Source organism: Crinia signifera, chromosome 6 (assembly GCF_055691185.1).
Source record: "Crinia signifera chromosome 6, ASM5569118v1, whole genome shotgun sequence".
Classification (NCBI taxonomy): Eukaryota; Metazoa; Chordata; class Amphibia; order Anura; family Myobatrachidae; genus Crinia; species Crinia signifera.
The window spans coordinates 9,509,666-9,527,096 of NC_139222.1; the positions used below are offsets into that span (position 1 = coordinate 9,509,666).

The following is a 17,431-nucleotide window of genomic DNA, read 5'->3' on the forward strand; positions in this document are numbered from 1 at the left end:
AAATCTGAAAAAAATAAAACCCTACTTTTAAGTAACAATGATAAACTGCCTTCTCCGATCTTGAGATGGTCCTTAGCCAGGCAGGAGAGATTGCAGGTGCTGGGCCTTGGTGTTTGGTGTAGCACGCTACAGCAGCTGGTGACCAAAGGTGGAAGTCAAAGGCATGGAGAAGAAGGAAGGGAGGTAACAGTGGAACTTGGTGCAGGGTGTGTGCCTCCTCAGAACGGTATCCAGACATTCGCGTGACGTTCAGTAGGTCAACCACTATTGGTTCATCTGCATTAGGGTGACACGTTTAAAAAAATCGATTTGATAATGGTCAACATGAGTTTTTCATACTTTATGATTGGGAATTACGGGTCACATGACAATAAACAATGACCTATTATGAGAGGTGGAGGACATATGTGTGGTGACATTTGGGCATGTCCTGCCCCCTACACCAGTGACTTTCATCTTTTTTTCAACTTGCGGCACACCAAACAATATTTTTAAATTGCCAAGTACACTATCAGACCCCCACAGGGAAAACACATTGGCCCCCACAGGAAAAAAATAAATCCATTGGCTCCCATATGAAAAAAATCACCCTGGTCCCCACAGGTAACAAAAATAAAATCCGTTGGCCCATCAAAAAAATATCACGTTGTCCCCCGTAAAACACAGTACAGTCTGTGCCAGGCTAATCTGCTTGCAGAACACAGGAGAGACCTTATGCTAATGCCAATTGTTTGCAGTGCGTAGTGCCCCAGTGGATAAATGAAAAATGCCCTCGCCATAGGAGTCACTGCCCAGCTGCCATATGTTCTCCTAGGGAGCTAGTGATGACAGTATAACAGCAGAGCATCCGTGCAGATCCTTAACTAACTATACGCGACTCGTCTTCTCTAATTGGGCATCTTCTTAAGCAACCGTGACTACTCGCTCTAGGGTAGGTACGGGCATCGGAAGCCCACCATTAAACGATGGCTGGGCAGCCAACATCAAATCTTTAGATACGACGGTCAGTGACCAATCGTCTTTAGTGTGGATGGCTGGGGGGCCCAGAAGAACGGACCGCAAGGGGGGCGAGACCATCGGAAGACTATCAATTGCTTACCATTTGATGCCGGCAAACATCGGAATGACACAATCAAATGGTAAAATTACTACCATCGAAATAAACATGGATAGTTGTAAAACATTGCGATGCGATGTCCATCCCTACTCTGGGGCACATATGAGAACAGCTGAAGGCACACTAGTCTGCCACGGCACAGAGATTGGTTGCTATGGGCAACTTCACATCTTCGTAAATTTACCCTGTAGAGACCTTAGGGTCCATACTCATATCGCTAGCCAACTACGTTGACATTGGCCTGCCATGGGCTAAGGCACTGGGATATGAGCTGAAAGGGGTAGGTAACGATGAAGGTATTTAGGGGCATACGGAGTAGGGAGCTGATTCAGAAGTGTGCGCAAAGCTGATATTTACTAAGCTGAGTGATTCTGGGCCCACTTCGCATGCACTACAGTTGTATTAATCACTGGCTGCTAAAGGGTTGGGATCGTTTGGTCTACACCAACTAGGTCAAGAAGCATTAGGTCAACACCACTAGGTCAACATGCAGCAAGGTCGACATGGGTCAAGGTCGACATGGCCTAGGTCGACAGTCAAAAGGTTGACATGGGGATTTTCACTGTTTTTTGACCCCGAATGTCGACACAGTCGACATGGGCACAATTTAAAGTCAACCGCATCGCTTGCGATGCTCCGGGCACACTATATTATTCTCCCACCACGCCCTAGTAAATGGTAGGGCATGAAATACCGGCTGATAATTTTAAAAAGACAGTAGTACCCTCTAATACGGTCATTGTCTTGGTCCACCATCTACTGAATTGATGATAAACTTCACAAGTCAAGATAACCTGCCTGATCAGTGATTGATATAGTCATATTTTAATGCTAAATATAATATTTATCTAATTGTTCATTTCGGGTGAGTGTCAAGCATGTTCTTTCCTTTAATTCTCCTCTTCCTGATGTCACATATATATACTACAGTTTCTTCCCACTTGACAAGGCTATACAATATTGTATTTATCGAATATTCTATGTACAGACACAACCCTTACAGTTTTATTCTAAGTATATATTTAGGATCCTATAGAACAGGGGTGTCCAAACTTTTTGCGACGAGGGCCAGATTTGGTGAAGTGTAAATGTGTGGGGGCCGACCATTCAGCCTGACATTCTTTCAAACATTAATCACATCAGAACGGTTCCCCACTCTGCCCCCATTCACTCTATGTCCCCCAGCCTGCCCCTTCACTGTATTTCCCCCAGCCTGCCCCCATTCACTGTGTGTCTCCCAGCCTGCCCCTCCTTCACTGTATGTCCCCCATTCACTGTATGTTCCCCACTCTGCACCCATTCACTCTGTCCCCCAGCCTGCCCCCTTCTCTTATGTCCATCAGTGCCTCCATTCATTGTATGTCCCCAAGCCTGACCCTCCTTCACTGTATGTCCCCCATTCACTGTATGTTCCCCACTCTGCACCCATTCACTCTGTCCCCCAGCCTGCCCCCTTTTCTTAATGTCCATCAGTGCCTCCATTCATTGTATGTCCCCAAGCCTGACCCTCCTTCACTGTATGACTCCCATTCACTATGTACCCCACTCTGCCCCCATTTACTGTATGTCCCCCAGTCTGCCCCTGCTCCCCCTTCTCTGAATGGCCATCACTGCCTCCATTCACTGTATGTCCCCCAGCCTGACCCTCCTTCACTGTATGTCCCCCACTCTGCCCCCTCCCTTCTCTGTATGTTTCCCAGCCCCTTGTGTGAGCCAGAGGAAGAGAGGCAAAGCAGGCACTGCAAGGTCAGGAGATGCTTGGGCTCCCGCTGCTGCCCTACTCCGCTCTGCATGTTACGGGAGCAAGCTTCCTCCTTGCTTCCCCCCTCCCCAAACACTGCTGTCACTGTGATTGTGGAGTAGGGTGATATACGATTGCAGCAGCAGGGGTAGGACACCAAACACATCTGACTGTGGCGGTTGGCACCTCCTCACTGCAGCAGACAGCAAGGTAAAAGCGCGCTCGCCGGGGCCCCACCTTTAGTGTCCTGTGCTGTGCTTCCCACATCTGATGCTCTGCCCGCTTGAAATGACAGCACGGGCCGCAATTGGCCCCCGGGCCTGACTTTGGACATGCCTGCTATAGAACATCCCTGTGATTTTATCACTGTGTAGAGTTATAGGTAATTCTAATAGAAAATAACTACTGTACATTCCAGTCTTATGGTAATAAACACATACAATTTATGTCATGGATGGTAATTACATTACAACATGTTAATGTACGATTTGGGTGAAGTTTAACCCTTTGAGTGCCCACATCTGTGTGAGAATTGTGCAAACTATCTGCCAAAAATCACAGCGTCGCTCACATTTGTTAAATCAATTCAAATAAAAGATGTGTAAAAAAAGATTGTATTATGATGAATGTAAATGTTTTCTTGGCAATTTTCACAAATTCACTTAGCACTCATAGGGTTAAAAGGCCCTCCATAAATCAGATATGTCAATACAAGCAGTAAAGCTCTGTTTACACCAATTTACATTAACAACATATTTTACATATTAAGATTATTGCTGCAACCTTATTTCAACTGTCACCACATGGTATCGGATTGTCTCGTGTGTGAATTTTTCGATGTATACCGAGGGTAGTTTTCTGAGTAAAACATTTCCCACACTCGGAGCATGAAAACGGCTTCTCCCCCGTGTGTGTCCTCTGATGCCTGACCAGATCTACTTTCCGTGTAAAACATTTCCCACACTCAGAGCACGAAAACGGTTTCTCATCCGTGTGCGTTCTCTGATGTATAACGAGAGTGGATTTCCGCGTAAAACATTTCTCGCACTCAGAACACGAAAACATCTTCTCGTCCGCATGACTTCTCTTATGGATAACAAGTTCTGAGTTATGCGCAAAACATTCCCCGCACTCCGAACACAGAAATGGTTTCTCGCCCGTGTGAGCTCTCTGATGCGCGATCAGCTTCGGTTTCTCAGCAAAACATTTCCCACACTCGGAGCAAGCGAACGGTTTCTCGCCGGTGTGGACTCTCAGGTGCACAGAAAGATGTGACTTCCGCGTGTAGCACTTCCCACACTCAGAGCATGGAAATGGTTTTTCACCCGTGTGAGATCTCTGATGTCTGGCCAGGACTGAACGATGTAAGAAACATTTCCCACAGTCAGAACAGGGGAACATCTTAGCACCTCTAGGGACTATTCTAGGTGTATTATTATCAGCAGAACATTCTATAAGATTAGAGGGACCAGATGTCATATCCTCACTGTCCAACACTGGACGTATATTTGGTGTAATAGGGTCCTGTCCTGAAGAATCTTCTACTTTATAATCTGAAGACACAAGGAGCCGTCCCTCCGCGGTGTTCCTGCTTCTCCCTCCATCTGCTGGGGATAAAATACAGCTTTGGAAATAGATATTTTCTTTCTGCATTAAGTATCAGAGCAGGAGTATAATTGGGGCTGATGGCTCCTGATGTATGAGATACACCAGAGAGTGCTGGGAGGAGACTGGTCAGATCTCTGGGCTGGTAACACACAGTGACATGATGTGAGGGGAGAACAGGAGTATAATAGGGGCTGATGGCTCCTGATGTATGAGATACACCAGAGAGTGTAGGGAGGAGACTGGTCAGATCTCTGGGCTGGTAACACACAGTGACATGATGTGAGGGGGAGAGCAGGAGTATAATAGGGGCTGATGGTTCCTGATGTATGAGATACACCACGGAGTGTGAGGAGGAGACTGGTCAGATCTCTGGGCTGGTAACACACAGTGACATGATGTGAGGGGGAGAGCAGGAGTATAATAGGGGCTGATGGCTCCTGATGTATGAGATACACCAGAGAGTGCAGGGAGGAGACTGGTCAGATCTCTGGGCTGGTAACACACAGTGACATGATGTGAGGGGAGAGCAGGAGTATAATAGGGGCTGATGGCTCCTGATGTATGACATACACCAGAGAGTGTGGGGAGGAGACTGGTCAGATCTCTGGGCTGGTAACACACAGTGACATGATGTGAGGGGTAGAGCAGGAGTATAATTGGGGCTGATGGCTCCTGATGTATGAGATACACCAGAGAGTGCTGGGAGGAGACTGGTCAGATCTCTGGGCTGGTAACATGCAGTGACATGATGTGAGGGGAGAGCAGGAGTATAAGAGGGGCTGATGGCTCCTGATATATGAGATACACCAGAGAGTGTGGGGAGGAGACTGGTCAGATCTCTGGGCTGGTAACACACAGTGACATGATGTGAGGGGGAGAGCAGGAGTATAATAGGGGCTGATGGCACCTGATGTATGAGATACACCAGAGAGTGTGGGAGGAGACTGGTCAGATCTCTGGGCTGGTAACACACAGTGACATGATGTGAGGGGAGAGCAGGAGTATAATAGGGGCTGATGGCTCCTGATGTATGAGATACACCAGAGAGTGCAGGGAGGAGGCTGGTCAGATATCTGGGCTGGTAACACACAGTGACATGATGTGAGGGGGAGAGCAGGAGTATAATAGGGGCTGATGGCTCCTGATGTATGAGATACACCAGAGAGTGCGGGGAGGAGACTGGTCAGATCTCTGGGCTGGTAACACGCAGTGACGATATGAGGGGAGAGCAGGAGTATAATAGGGGCTGATGTCACTGACTGTAGTGACAGAACAAGGAGAATATCTGACCGTTCTTACATAGCGCTTATCACTTACCTGTTCCGATACCTGCAGGGATTTCCTCCTCCTTAATAATCACACGGAGCTCATCTTCCTCCTTTTTTATCTCTTCTACAACAACAATGTGAAAATCGCTGAGGTTTTCTTCCTGAATTTTTAAGAGATTTATTATTTTTATTTGAAATACTGTGTGGGCACCAGAACTTCAGGAGATAACTCCTTAGGCAGCTGAGTACAGACAGGACGTGCTGAAGCTGTGCACAGATGACTGTGGGTACACAATGCTATGGAGATAAAGCTGTACACAGAAGCAGCTGTAAACACATACAGGAGAAACAGACTTTGTGTCACAACTGAAGGGCTGGATGAAGTTGTGTGGTGTGTAGCAACCGGAGACGGACCAGAGGAGGAAGGATTAAATCGTGCAGGTTTAATAATGGAATTCATAAATGGGAACAATACACACTTGAATACTTTCTTTAAGTGGCAGTTAGTGGTAATAATAATTGAGCCAGCACGGCACTTTGAAAGAAGAAAAAGTTCATTTAAATAATGACAGTTCAAGGCACTGAGGACGGCAGGCTGGGTTCTTGAAGAATGAGGGGATCCGGAAAGAGAATGTACTTGATGGTAATGAAGGATCCTTGAAGACTGAAAGAAGATGGATGATGACTGAAGAATGAAGAATTGCTTGGAAGCAGAAGACTTGAAGAGCTTAGGCCAGGAAGCTCAGGGATGCAGGCAGAGACCAGACTGTGAAGAGAACTGGCAGCGATGGGGTTAAGCTGAACCGAGACCAGACACAGAGCACTGGAAGCAAGGCACCAAGGCCCTTATTCTGAATCGTGCGGTACGGCCCGCGTGCGGCCGTACCGCCGATGTTTTCAGTCTGCACATGCGCAGAGGTCAATCTGCGCATGTGCAGCCCAATTCGCCGCAGACGTAGTTCGTCCGCCGCAAAGGGGGCGTATAGGGGCGTGAGGGGCTTCATACCCTCATTTCCCTATGCATACGCCCCGCGTTTCATGGGCGTTCCCATGCAAACGCGGGGCGTATGCATGCTAATGAGGGTATGACGCCAGTGATGGGGGCGGGAAGCTGACGTCGCCGGATGTCAGCTCTCAGCCCCCATACAAGCTATCACACGGACGATTGTCCGTGTGGTCTCAGCTTGCGGGACCTGGTGGGGCGTGCGGCCCTGCCTTCGATGGTCGCCGACCATCGAATGCAGGGGGCAGCTCCCACCATGGTGGAGGCGTACGCCCCACCATTTTCTTGCGGATCGCCAGCCGTCCGTGTACGGACGGCCGTGGCGATCCGTATCGTGGGCGGGGATTGGTTTGTGCGGCCGGAGCACCGTGTGCGGCTCCGGCCGCACAGATCTGAATAAGGGCCCTAGTCAGGAGAGGTGAGTCAGAGAGCCGGAGTCAGCTGGGAGCTGTGAACGCCTCTGGAGACTCTTTGTACTGACACTGAACAGGCCTAGGCAGATCCCCTATATCCCTAGAGGGCGGCTGCTATTGGCTGTCAGGTCAGTATGGGTGGAAACCTCAGACATGGACCAATCTGCTATTTGCCCTTAATCAAGATGGTGGCGCCGGCCTCCCGGAGCCCCTACAGCACATATCGCTACACTTGCCGGCGTCCCACGCTGCCTGCTGCCCACCAGACTGCCGCTGCCTGCTGCCACTGACCTGGAGACCACTACACGCTAGCCGACGGCGGGCGCGAACGGGTGAGTAGTATGCCCGTCGCGCACCGCCGCGGCTGCGTGTGACACTGCTTTGGCAGTGGAAGATGCACTGGAGGGGATTTACATAGGGTGCCGTGGATGCTGATTGGCTGTAACGGATGTGACTGGCTTGTGGTCACCTGATCTAACAGGACTGTACTGACAGTGTGAGTAAATGTTCTGCAGAGATGGGTGGAGCCACCTCAGATGAAGGGATGCTGAAAACCTGCAGATGGTGTTTCAATAAGGAAAAGCTGGGAATAGATACGGTCTCCCTTCTTGGCTCAGCTGAGTTTTGATGTTTACAAAGCGAATAACAGCAGCACTAATAACCGCACCTACTAACATTAGCTATTAGTCTCTGAATATGAAATACAGTAAATGTAAAAAAAAAAAAAAAAAATATATATATATATATATATATATATACACACATACACCTTTGCAGCAAAAGTAAATGAAGGACATGTATATAACATTGTGCCGCAATAATTGTCCAGCGCGGGAAGAGCCATGTGAGTGCTCCATACACTCGGAGAACCTGGGAATCTCTGTCAATTACGCTGCATTCACAATGTTCTGTGTAAGTTATTTACCTGACCCTCCTGTGGGACACTGTGATTCTCCTCTGTGTGGTCCTGGGAATACAGAGGACGGGGACATCTCTCTGCGGTATCTCTGTTACTGGCCCCATCTGTAGGAGACACACAGTGACTGAGGACATTGTATATATGTGATTATCCTGGGAATACAGAGGACGGGGACATCTCTCTGGGGTATCTCTGTTACTGGCCCCATCTGTAGGAGACACACAGTGACTGAGGACATTGTATATATGTGATTATCCTGGGAATACAGAGGACGGGGACATCTCTCTGGGGTATCTCTGTTACTGGGCCCATCTGTAGGAGACACACAGTGACTGAGGACATTGTATATATGTGATTATCCTGGGAATACAGAGGACGGGGACATCTCTCTGGGGTATCTCTGTTACTGGGCCCATCTGTAGGAGACACGCAGTGACTGAGGACACTGTATATATGTGATTATCCTGGGAATACAGAGGACGGGGACATCTCTCTGGGGTATTCCTGTTACTGGCCCCATCTGTAGGAGACACACAGTGACTGAGGACATTGTATATATGTGATTATCCTGGGAATACAGAGGACGGGGACATCTCTCTGGGGTATTCCTGTTACTGGGCCCATCTGTAGGAGACACGCAGTGACTGAGGACATTGTATATATGTGATTATCCTGGGAATACAGAGGACGGGGACATCTCTCTGGGGTATCTCTGTTACTGGGCCCATCTGTAGGAGACACACAGTGACTGAGGACATTGTATATATGTGATTATCCTGGGAATACAGAGGACGGGGACATCTCTCTGGGGTATCTCTGTTACTGGGCCCATCTGTAGGAGACACGCAGTGACTGAGGACACTGTATATATGTGATTATCCTGGGAATACAGAGGACGGGGACATCTCTCTGGGGTATTCCTGTTACTGGCCCCATCTGTAGGAGACACACAGTGACTGAGGACATTGTATATATGTGATTATCCTGGGAATACAGAGGACGGGGACATCTCTCTGGGGTATTCCTGTTACTGGGCCCATCTGTAGGAGACACACAGTGACTGAGGACATGGTATATATGTGATTATCCTGGGAATACAGAGGACAGGGACATCTCTCTGGGGTATCTCTGTTACTGGGCCCATCTGTAGGAGACACACAGTGACTGAGTACATGGTATATATGTGATTATCCTGGGAATACAGAGGACGGGGACATCTCTCTGGGGTATTCCTGTTACTGGGCCCATCTGTAGGAGACACACAGTGACTGAGGACATTGTGTATATGTGATTATCCTGGGAATACAGAGGACAGGGACATCTCTCCGGGATATCTCTGTTACTGGGCCCATCTGTAGGAGACACGCAGTGACTGAGGACATTGTATATATGTGATTATCCTGGGAATACAGAGGACGGGGACATCTCTCTGGGGTATTCCTGTTACTGGCCCCATCTGTAGGAGACACACAGTGACTGAGGACATTGTATATATGTGATTATCCTGGGAATACAGAGGACGGGGACATCTCTCTGGGGTATTCCTGTTACTGGCCCCATCTGTAGGAGACACACAGTGACTGAGGACATTGTATATATGTGATTATCCTGGGAATACAGAGGACGGGGACATCTCTCTGGGGTATCTCTGTTACTGGGCCCATCTGTAGGAGACACACAGTGACTGAGGACATTGTATATATGTGATTATCCTGGGAATACAGAGGACGGGGACATCTCTCTGGGGTATTCCTGTTACTGGGCCCATCTGTAGGAGACACACAGTGACTGAGGACATGGTATATATGCGATTATCCTGGGAATACAGAGGACGGGGACATCTCTCTGGGGTATTCCTGTTACTGGGCCCATCTGTAGGAGACACACAGTGACTGAGGACATGGTATATATGCGATTATCCTGGGAATACAGAGGACGGGGACATCTCTCTGGGGTATTCCTGTTACTGGGCCCATCTGTAGGAGACACACAGTGACTGAGGACATGGTATATATGTGATTATCCTGGGAATACAGAGGACGGGGACATCTCTCTGGGGTATTCCTGTTACTGGGCCCATCTGTAGGAGACACGCAGTGACTGAGTACATGGTATATATGTGATTATCCTGGGAATACAGAGGACGGGGACATCTCTCTGGGGTATTCCTGTTACTGGGCCCATCTGTAGGAGACACACAGTGACTGAGGACATTGCATATATGTGATTATCCTGGAAATACAGAGGACGGGGACATCTCTCTGGGGTATCTCTGTTACTGGGCCCATCTGTAGGAGACACGCAGTGACTGAGGACATTGTATATATGTGATTATCCTGGGAATACAGAGGACGGGGACATCTCTCTGGGGTATTCCTGTTACTGGGCCCATCTATAGGAGACACACAGTGACTGAGGACATGGTATATATGTGATTATCCTGGGAATACAGAGGACGGGGACATCTCTCTGGGGTATTCCTGTTACTGGGCCCATCTGTAGGAGACACGCAGTGACTGAGGACATTGTATATATGTGATTATCCTGGGAATACAGAGGACGGGGACATCTCTCTGGGGTATTCCTGTTACTGGGCCCATCTGTAGGAGACACGCAGTGACTGAGGACATTGTATATATGTGATTATCCTGGGAATACAGAGGACGGGGACATCTCTCTGGGGTATTCCTGTTACTGGGCCCATCTATAGGAGACACACAGTGACTGAGGACATGGTATATATGTGATTATCCTGGGAATACAGAGGAGGGGGACATCTCTCTGGGGTATTCCTGTTACTGGGCCCATCTGTAGGAGACACACAGTGACTGAGGACATTGTATATATGTGATTATCCTGGGAATACAGAGGACGGGGACATCTCTCTGGGGTATTCCTGTTACTGGCCCATCTGTAGGAGACACACAGTGACTGAGGACATTGTATATATGTGATTATCCTGGGAATACAGAGGACGGGGACATCTCTGGGGTATTCCTGTTACTGGGCCCATCTGTAGGAGACACGCAGTGACTGAGGACATGGTATATATGTGATTATCCTGGGAATACAGAGGATGGGGACATCTCTCTGGGGTATTCCTGTTACTGGGCCCATCTGTAGGAGACACGCAGTGACTGAGGACATGGTATATATGTGATTATCCTGGGAATACAGAGGACGGGGACATCTCTCTGGGGTATTCCTGTTACTGGGCCCATCTGTAGGAGACACGCAGTGACTGAGTACATGGTATATATGTGATTATCCTGGGAATACAGAGGACGGGGACATCTCTCTGGGGTATTCCTGTTACTGGCTCATCTGTAGGAGACACACAGTGACTGAGGACATTGTATATATGTGATTATCCTGGGAATACAGAGGACGGGGACATCTCTCTGGGGTATTCTTGGTACTAGCCCCATCTGAAGGAGACACACAGTGACTGGTGACATTGTATATATGTGATTATCAGATGCTGTGTATCTAGGTGGCCCCATAGCTGCTCTCTCCATTACACTACATGACAGTCTCCTCTTACCCAGTGATGTGAGGGGCCGGTGATTCTCCATCATCACATCCTTGTACAGACCCCTGTGTTCCTCTATATACTCCCACTCCTCCATGGAGAGATAGTGACATCCTCACACCTTATAGGAACCTGACACACACAATGATACAGTCAGACACATCCCCCCGGGTGTTACTGTATAACGTTCCATTCCCAGCAGTCACCTCCCCTGTCACATCACCGGTGTTACTGTAGAACGTCCCATTCCCAGCAGTCACCTCTCTGGTTACATCCCCCGATGTTACTGTATAACGCCCCATTCCCAGCAGTCACCTCTCCGGTCACATCCCCCGGTTTTACTGTATAACGCCCCATTCCCAGCAGTCACCTCTCCAGTAACATCCCCCGGTGTTACTGTATAACATCCCATTCCCAGCAGTCACCTCTCCGGTCACATCCCCCGGTGTTACTGTATAACGTCCCATTCCCAGCAGTCACATCCCCCGGTGTTACTGTATAACGTCCCATTCCCAGCAGTCACCTCTCCGGTCACATCCCCCGGTGTTACTGTATAACGTCCCATTCCCAGCAGTCACCTCTCCGGTCAGCAGCTGAATGATCTTGTTGGTGAGTTCCAGGATCTTTTGGACATTGTGCCTCTCAGGTATCAGTGAGTGAGGTGGAGGCACTGAGATGAGGCTCTAGTACCTGCCAAGTCTTCTTAACACAAATGGATGGCTTATGTCTTATTACTGTGTTATCTATGTATCAGAGAGAGAGAGAGAGAAAATCAGCAGACACCCGTCACTTGTTGACAGCTCCTGTACATATGGCCACTGTACAGATACAATTATATACAGCCGGGTATTTGTTAGTCTTATAAAATAAGACAATGCTCAAGTACAATAAACAGTAGGACAAGCTGTGTCGGCAGAAGAACACAACCAGAGACTCCACTGCCGACACAAGTCAGGCTGTAGGGCCACCATTATCCCATAAGAATCCTGTCCTGTCTGCCAGATGACTGACCGGCAGTCAGGATTCCGACAGTCATTACACAATGTCAGAATCCCAACTGCTAAACCCCCGACACACGGGCAGCGGCGAGTTGTAGGGATCCATGACCCCCACAGAGGGAGAATAAAATAGGCGGTGAGCGCAGCGAGCAAGGAGCTTTGTTTGTCCCCGCAGTCGTGATTCCGAGGTCAGGCTAATGATTGTCAGAATCCCGACTGTCAGTGTGTTATACCACACCCGTCTCGACAGTATCCAGCAGCTGTGTAATAGGGGGATGTGGTAACGCCATAACGGCAAATGCGTATGATGGGATGCCGGTAAGGGGTTGTACATGTTATATGTGATATAGAGGACACCACAGGCTGCAGTGTAATAATAATAATAACCACAGCGTACCACAGGCTGCTCCCCATGTACAACAATAATTATTATTATTATAGGACACCACAGGCTGCTCCTCCTGTATAACAACAACAAAAATACCACAGGCTGCACCCCATGTGTAGTAATAACAACAACAACAACAACAACAACAACAGCAGGACACCACAGGCTGCTCCAACTGTGTAATAATAATAACAACAGGACACCACAGGCTGCTCTTCCTGTATAATTATAGCAGGACACAACAGGCTGCTCCTTCTGTATAATAATAATAATAATAATAATAATAATAATAATAATAATAATGAGACAACACAAGCTGCTCCCTCTGTACAATAATAATGTCACACTACAGGCTACTTCCTCTGTACAATAATAATAATAATAACAACAACATGACACCACAGACTGCTCCCTCTGTACAAAAATAATAACAGGCTTCTCTCCATGTATAATAATAATAACAACAACAACAACAACAGGACACCACAGGCTGCTCCCCCTGTATAATAATAGCAGGACATCACAGGCTACTCGCCCTGTATAATAATAAAGGGATATCACAGGCTACTCCCTATAATAAGACGCCGTTACCTGTTTCGAAGGAAACTCAGGTTGCAACAAGGCAAGCGGTGAAAACTCCCTTCGTACGTGTGGAACGCAAAACCAGGAAGTAGGGTGGACCTCATAACCCGGAAGTAGGGTGGACCGCACAGCCCGGAAGTAATATGTGATTAATGTTGAATTTATGCCACACACAGTTGTCTCTCTGTAAAGCAGCCAGTGTGAAACGCCGGGCAGGGCTGATAATAGCCCCGCCTCCAGTCCCGCCCCCTGGTCCCCTACTAGATGTACTAATGATATCAATAGCATACATGTCCGCAGTGCAGGAACCCGGCGGCCATTTTCCCCTGGTCTGTGCTCTGTGCCTTTTATAGAATGCAGTAGCGGGGACAGAGAACAGCTATTGCAGGTAATGGTGGTGTTGTTATTATTATATATGCTGCACAGGAAGGATCTGGTGTCAGGTATAATGGGAGCAGCCACTGATTCCTTATAAACCTGGAGCAGATTCTGGTGACTACAATACAGGTGGTGCAGACCTCGCATACCCTCCAACATGGCCCATTCCATTAGGTACAAAATGCTCTGTTCCTGGACTTCCTTATCACCTGTATTGACACAGCTTTCTTATAAATGAACACGTTCAGCACAGGTGACGGCAATCATATAAGTAAGAGGGAAGTCCAGGAACAGAGCATGTTGTACCTAACGGAGAGGGTCATATTGTTGGAGGGTATGACGTCGGTGTTACTGTAATGCAGGTGGTGCAGACCCCGGTGTTACTGTATTACTGTAATGCAGGTGGTGCTGACCCCGGTGTTACTGCATACCTCCCAACTTTTGAAGTTGGGAAGTCGGGACATTCGCGCGGCTACGCCGTGCGCGCTCCCGAAAAGGGGACGCGGCCTCGAGAAAAGGGGGCGTGGCCTCACGGGGTGAAGCGAACTCCGGCTACGCCCCGTTTTCGCCGCTCGTCGGCGCTGAATAGACGCTGTGCGCACGCGCACAGCGTCTATACTCGGCAAGCTGGGGGGCTCCCAACTGTCCCCCCCACCGCGGGACAATGGCGGCCCCGGGCGGGACACGGGAACGTCCCCGAATATCGGGACGTTCCCGCGGTAAGCGTGACAGTAAATACTGTATTACAGGTGATGCAGACCCCCGTGTTATTGTATTGCAGAAGGTGTAATTGCAGAAGGTGTAAACCCCGGTGTTACTGGAATACAGGTGGAGAAGACCCTGGTGTTACTGTAATACAGGTGGCGCGGGCCCCGGTGTTATTGTAATACAGGTGGCGCAGACCCAGCAGTTACTATAATGCAGGTGGTGCGGACCCTGGTGTTACTGTAATACAGGCGGCGCAGACCCCGATGTTACTGAAATGCAGGTAGCGCAGACCCAGTGTTACTGTAATACAGGTGGTGCAGACCCCTGTGTTACTGTAATACAGGTGGAGCGGACCCCTATGTTACTGTAATACAGGTGGTGCAGACCCCTGTGTTACTGTAATACAGGTGGAGCGGACCCCGGTGTTACTGTAATACAGGTGGCGCAGACCCCGCAGTTACTATAATGCAGGTGGAGCAGACCCCTGTGTTACTGTAATACAGATCGTGCAGACCCCTGTGTTACTGTAATACAGGTGGCGCAGACCCCGCAGTTACTATAATGCAGGTGTTGCGGATCCCGGTGTTACTATAATGCAGGTGATGCGGGTAATACAGGTGGAGCGGACCCTGGTGTTACTGTAATACAGCTGGTGCAGACCCCTGTGTTACTGTAATACAGCTGGTAGAGACCCCGGTGTTACTATAATACAGGTGGCGCAGACCCCGCAGTTACTATAATGCAGGTGGAGCGGACCCCTGTGTTACTGTAATACAGCTGGTGCAGACCCCGGTGTTACTATAATGCAGGTGGCGCAGACCCCGGTGTTACTGTAATGCAGGTGGCGCAGACCCCGGTGTTACTGTAATGTAGGTGGCGCAGACCCCGGTGTTACTGTAATGCAGCTGGCGCGGACCCCGGTGTTACTGTAATACAGCTGGCGCGGACCCCGGTGTTACTGTAATACAGCTGGCGCAGGCCCCGGTGTTACTGTAATACAGGTGGTGCAGACCCCGGTGTTACTGTAATGCAGGTGGCGCAGACCCCGGTGTTACTGTAATGCAGCTGGCGCAGACCCCGGTGTTACTGTAATGCAGCTGGCGCAGACCCCGGTGTTACTGTAATGCAGGTGGCGCAGACCCCGGTGTTACTGTAATACAGGTGGCGCGGACCCCGCTGTTACTGTAATGCAGCTGTTGCGGGCCCCGGTGTTACTGTAATACAGCTGACGCGGGCCCCGGTGGTACTGTAATACAGCTGGCGCAGACCCCGGTGTTACTGTAATGCAGCTGGCGCAGGCCCCGGTGTTACTGTAATACAGGTGGCGCGGACCCCGGTGTTACTGTAATACAGGTGGCGCAGACCCCGGTGTTACTGTAATACAGCTGGCGCAGACCCTGGTGTTACTGTAATGCAGCTGGCGCAGACCCCGGTGTTACTGTAATGCAGGTGGCGCAGACCCCGGTGTTACTGTAATACAGGTGGCGCGGACCCCGCTGTTACTGTAATGCAGCTGTTGCGGGCCCCGGTGTTACTGTAATACAGCTGACGCGGGCCCCGGTGGTACTGTAATACAGCTGGCGCAGACCCCGGTGTTACTGTAATGCAGCTGGCGCAGGCCCCGGTGTTACTGTAATGCAGGTGGCGCAGGCCCCGGTGTTACTGTAATGCAGCTGGCGCAGACCCCGGTGTTACTGTAATACAGCTGGCGCAGACCCTGGTGTTACTGTAATGCAGCTGGCGCAGACCCCGGTGTTACTGTAATGCAGCTGGCGCAGACCCCGGTGTTACTGTAATGCAGGTGGCGCAGACCCCGGTGTTACTGTAATACAGGTGGCGCAGACCCCAGTGTTACTGTAATGCAGGTGGTGCGGATCCCGGTGTTACTGTAATAAAGCTGGCGCGGGCCCCGGTGTTACTGTAATACAGGTGGCGCGGACCCCGGTGTTACTGTAATACAGCTGGCGCAGGCCCCGGTGTTACTGTAATGCAGGTGGCGCGGACCCCGGTGTTACTGTAATACAGCTGGCGCAGGCCCCGGTGTTACTGTAATGCAGGTGGCGCAGACCCCGGTGTTACTGTAATGCAGGTGGCGCAGACCCCGGTGTTACTGTAATACAGGTGGCGCGGGCCCCGGTGTTACTGTAATGCAGGTGGTGCAGACCCCGGTGTTACTGTAATGCAGGTGGTGCAGACCCCGGTGTTACTGTAATGCAGGTGGTGCGGACCCCGGTGTTACTGTAATACAGGTGGTGCGGACCCCGGTGTTACTGTAATACAGGTGGTGCGGACCCCGGTGTTACTGTAATACAGGTGGTGCGGACCCCGGTGTTACTGTGATACAGGTGGTGCGGACCCCGGTGTTACTGTAATGCAGGTGGTGCGGACTCCGGTGTTACTGTAATACAGGTGGCGCAGACCCCGGTGTTACTGTAATACAGCTGGCGCGGACCCCGGTGTTACTGTAATGCAGGTGGCGCAGGCCCCGGTGTTACTGTAATACAGGTGGCGCAGACCCCGGTGTTACTGTAATACAGCTGGCGCAGACCCCGGTGTTACTGTAATGCAGGTGGTGCAGACCCCGGTGTTACTGTAATACAGGTGGTGCGGACCCCGGTGTTACTGTAATACAGGTGGTGCGGACCCCGGTGTTACTGTAATACAGGTGGTGCGGACCCCGGTGTTACTGTAATACAGGTGGTGCGGACCCCGGTGTTACTGTAATACAGCTGGCGCAGGCCCCGGTGTTACTGTAATGCAGGTGGCGCAGGCCCCG

The 17,431-nt window shown here is 49.8% G+C and overlaps 2 protein-coding genes across 4 annotated transcripts in view; one reads left to right on the top strand and one right to left on the bottom strand.

Moving 5' to 3' along the window:
- The window catches only part of LOC146009905 (zinc finger MYM-type protein 1-like), a 298,717-nt gene that overhangs the window by 263,976 nt on the left and 17,310 nt on the right, over positions 1-17,431 (top strand). Inside the window, exon 1 of one of the 3 annotated variants that reach the window (XM_083150511.1) lies at positions 13,824-13,957. The exons of the other annotated variants lie outside the window; for them this stretch is intronic. The gene's annotated coding sequence lies outside the window, so the exon portion shown is untranslated. Of the gene's footprint in view, positions 1-13,823; positions 13,958-17,431 lie in introns of those variants that run through there. 3 annotated transcript variants of the gene reach the window in all.
- Positions 3,279-17,431, bottom strand: part of LOC146009947 (uncharacterized) — a 56,539-nt gene continuing 42,386 nt past the window's right edge. The window contains exon 7 of the mRNA XM_083150623.1: positions 3,279-4,203. Within this exon, the coding sequence (XP_083006749.1) occupies positions 3,648-4,203 (556 nt within the window). The 3' untranslated portion in view covers positions 3,279-3,647. The remainder of the gene's footprint in view (positions 4,204-17,431) is intronic.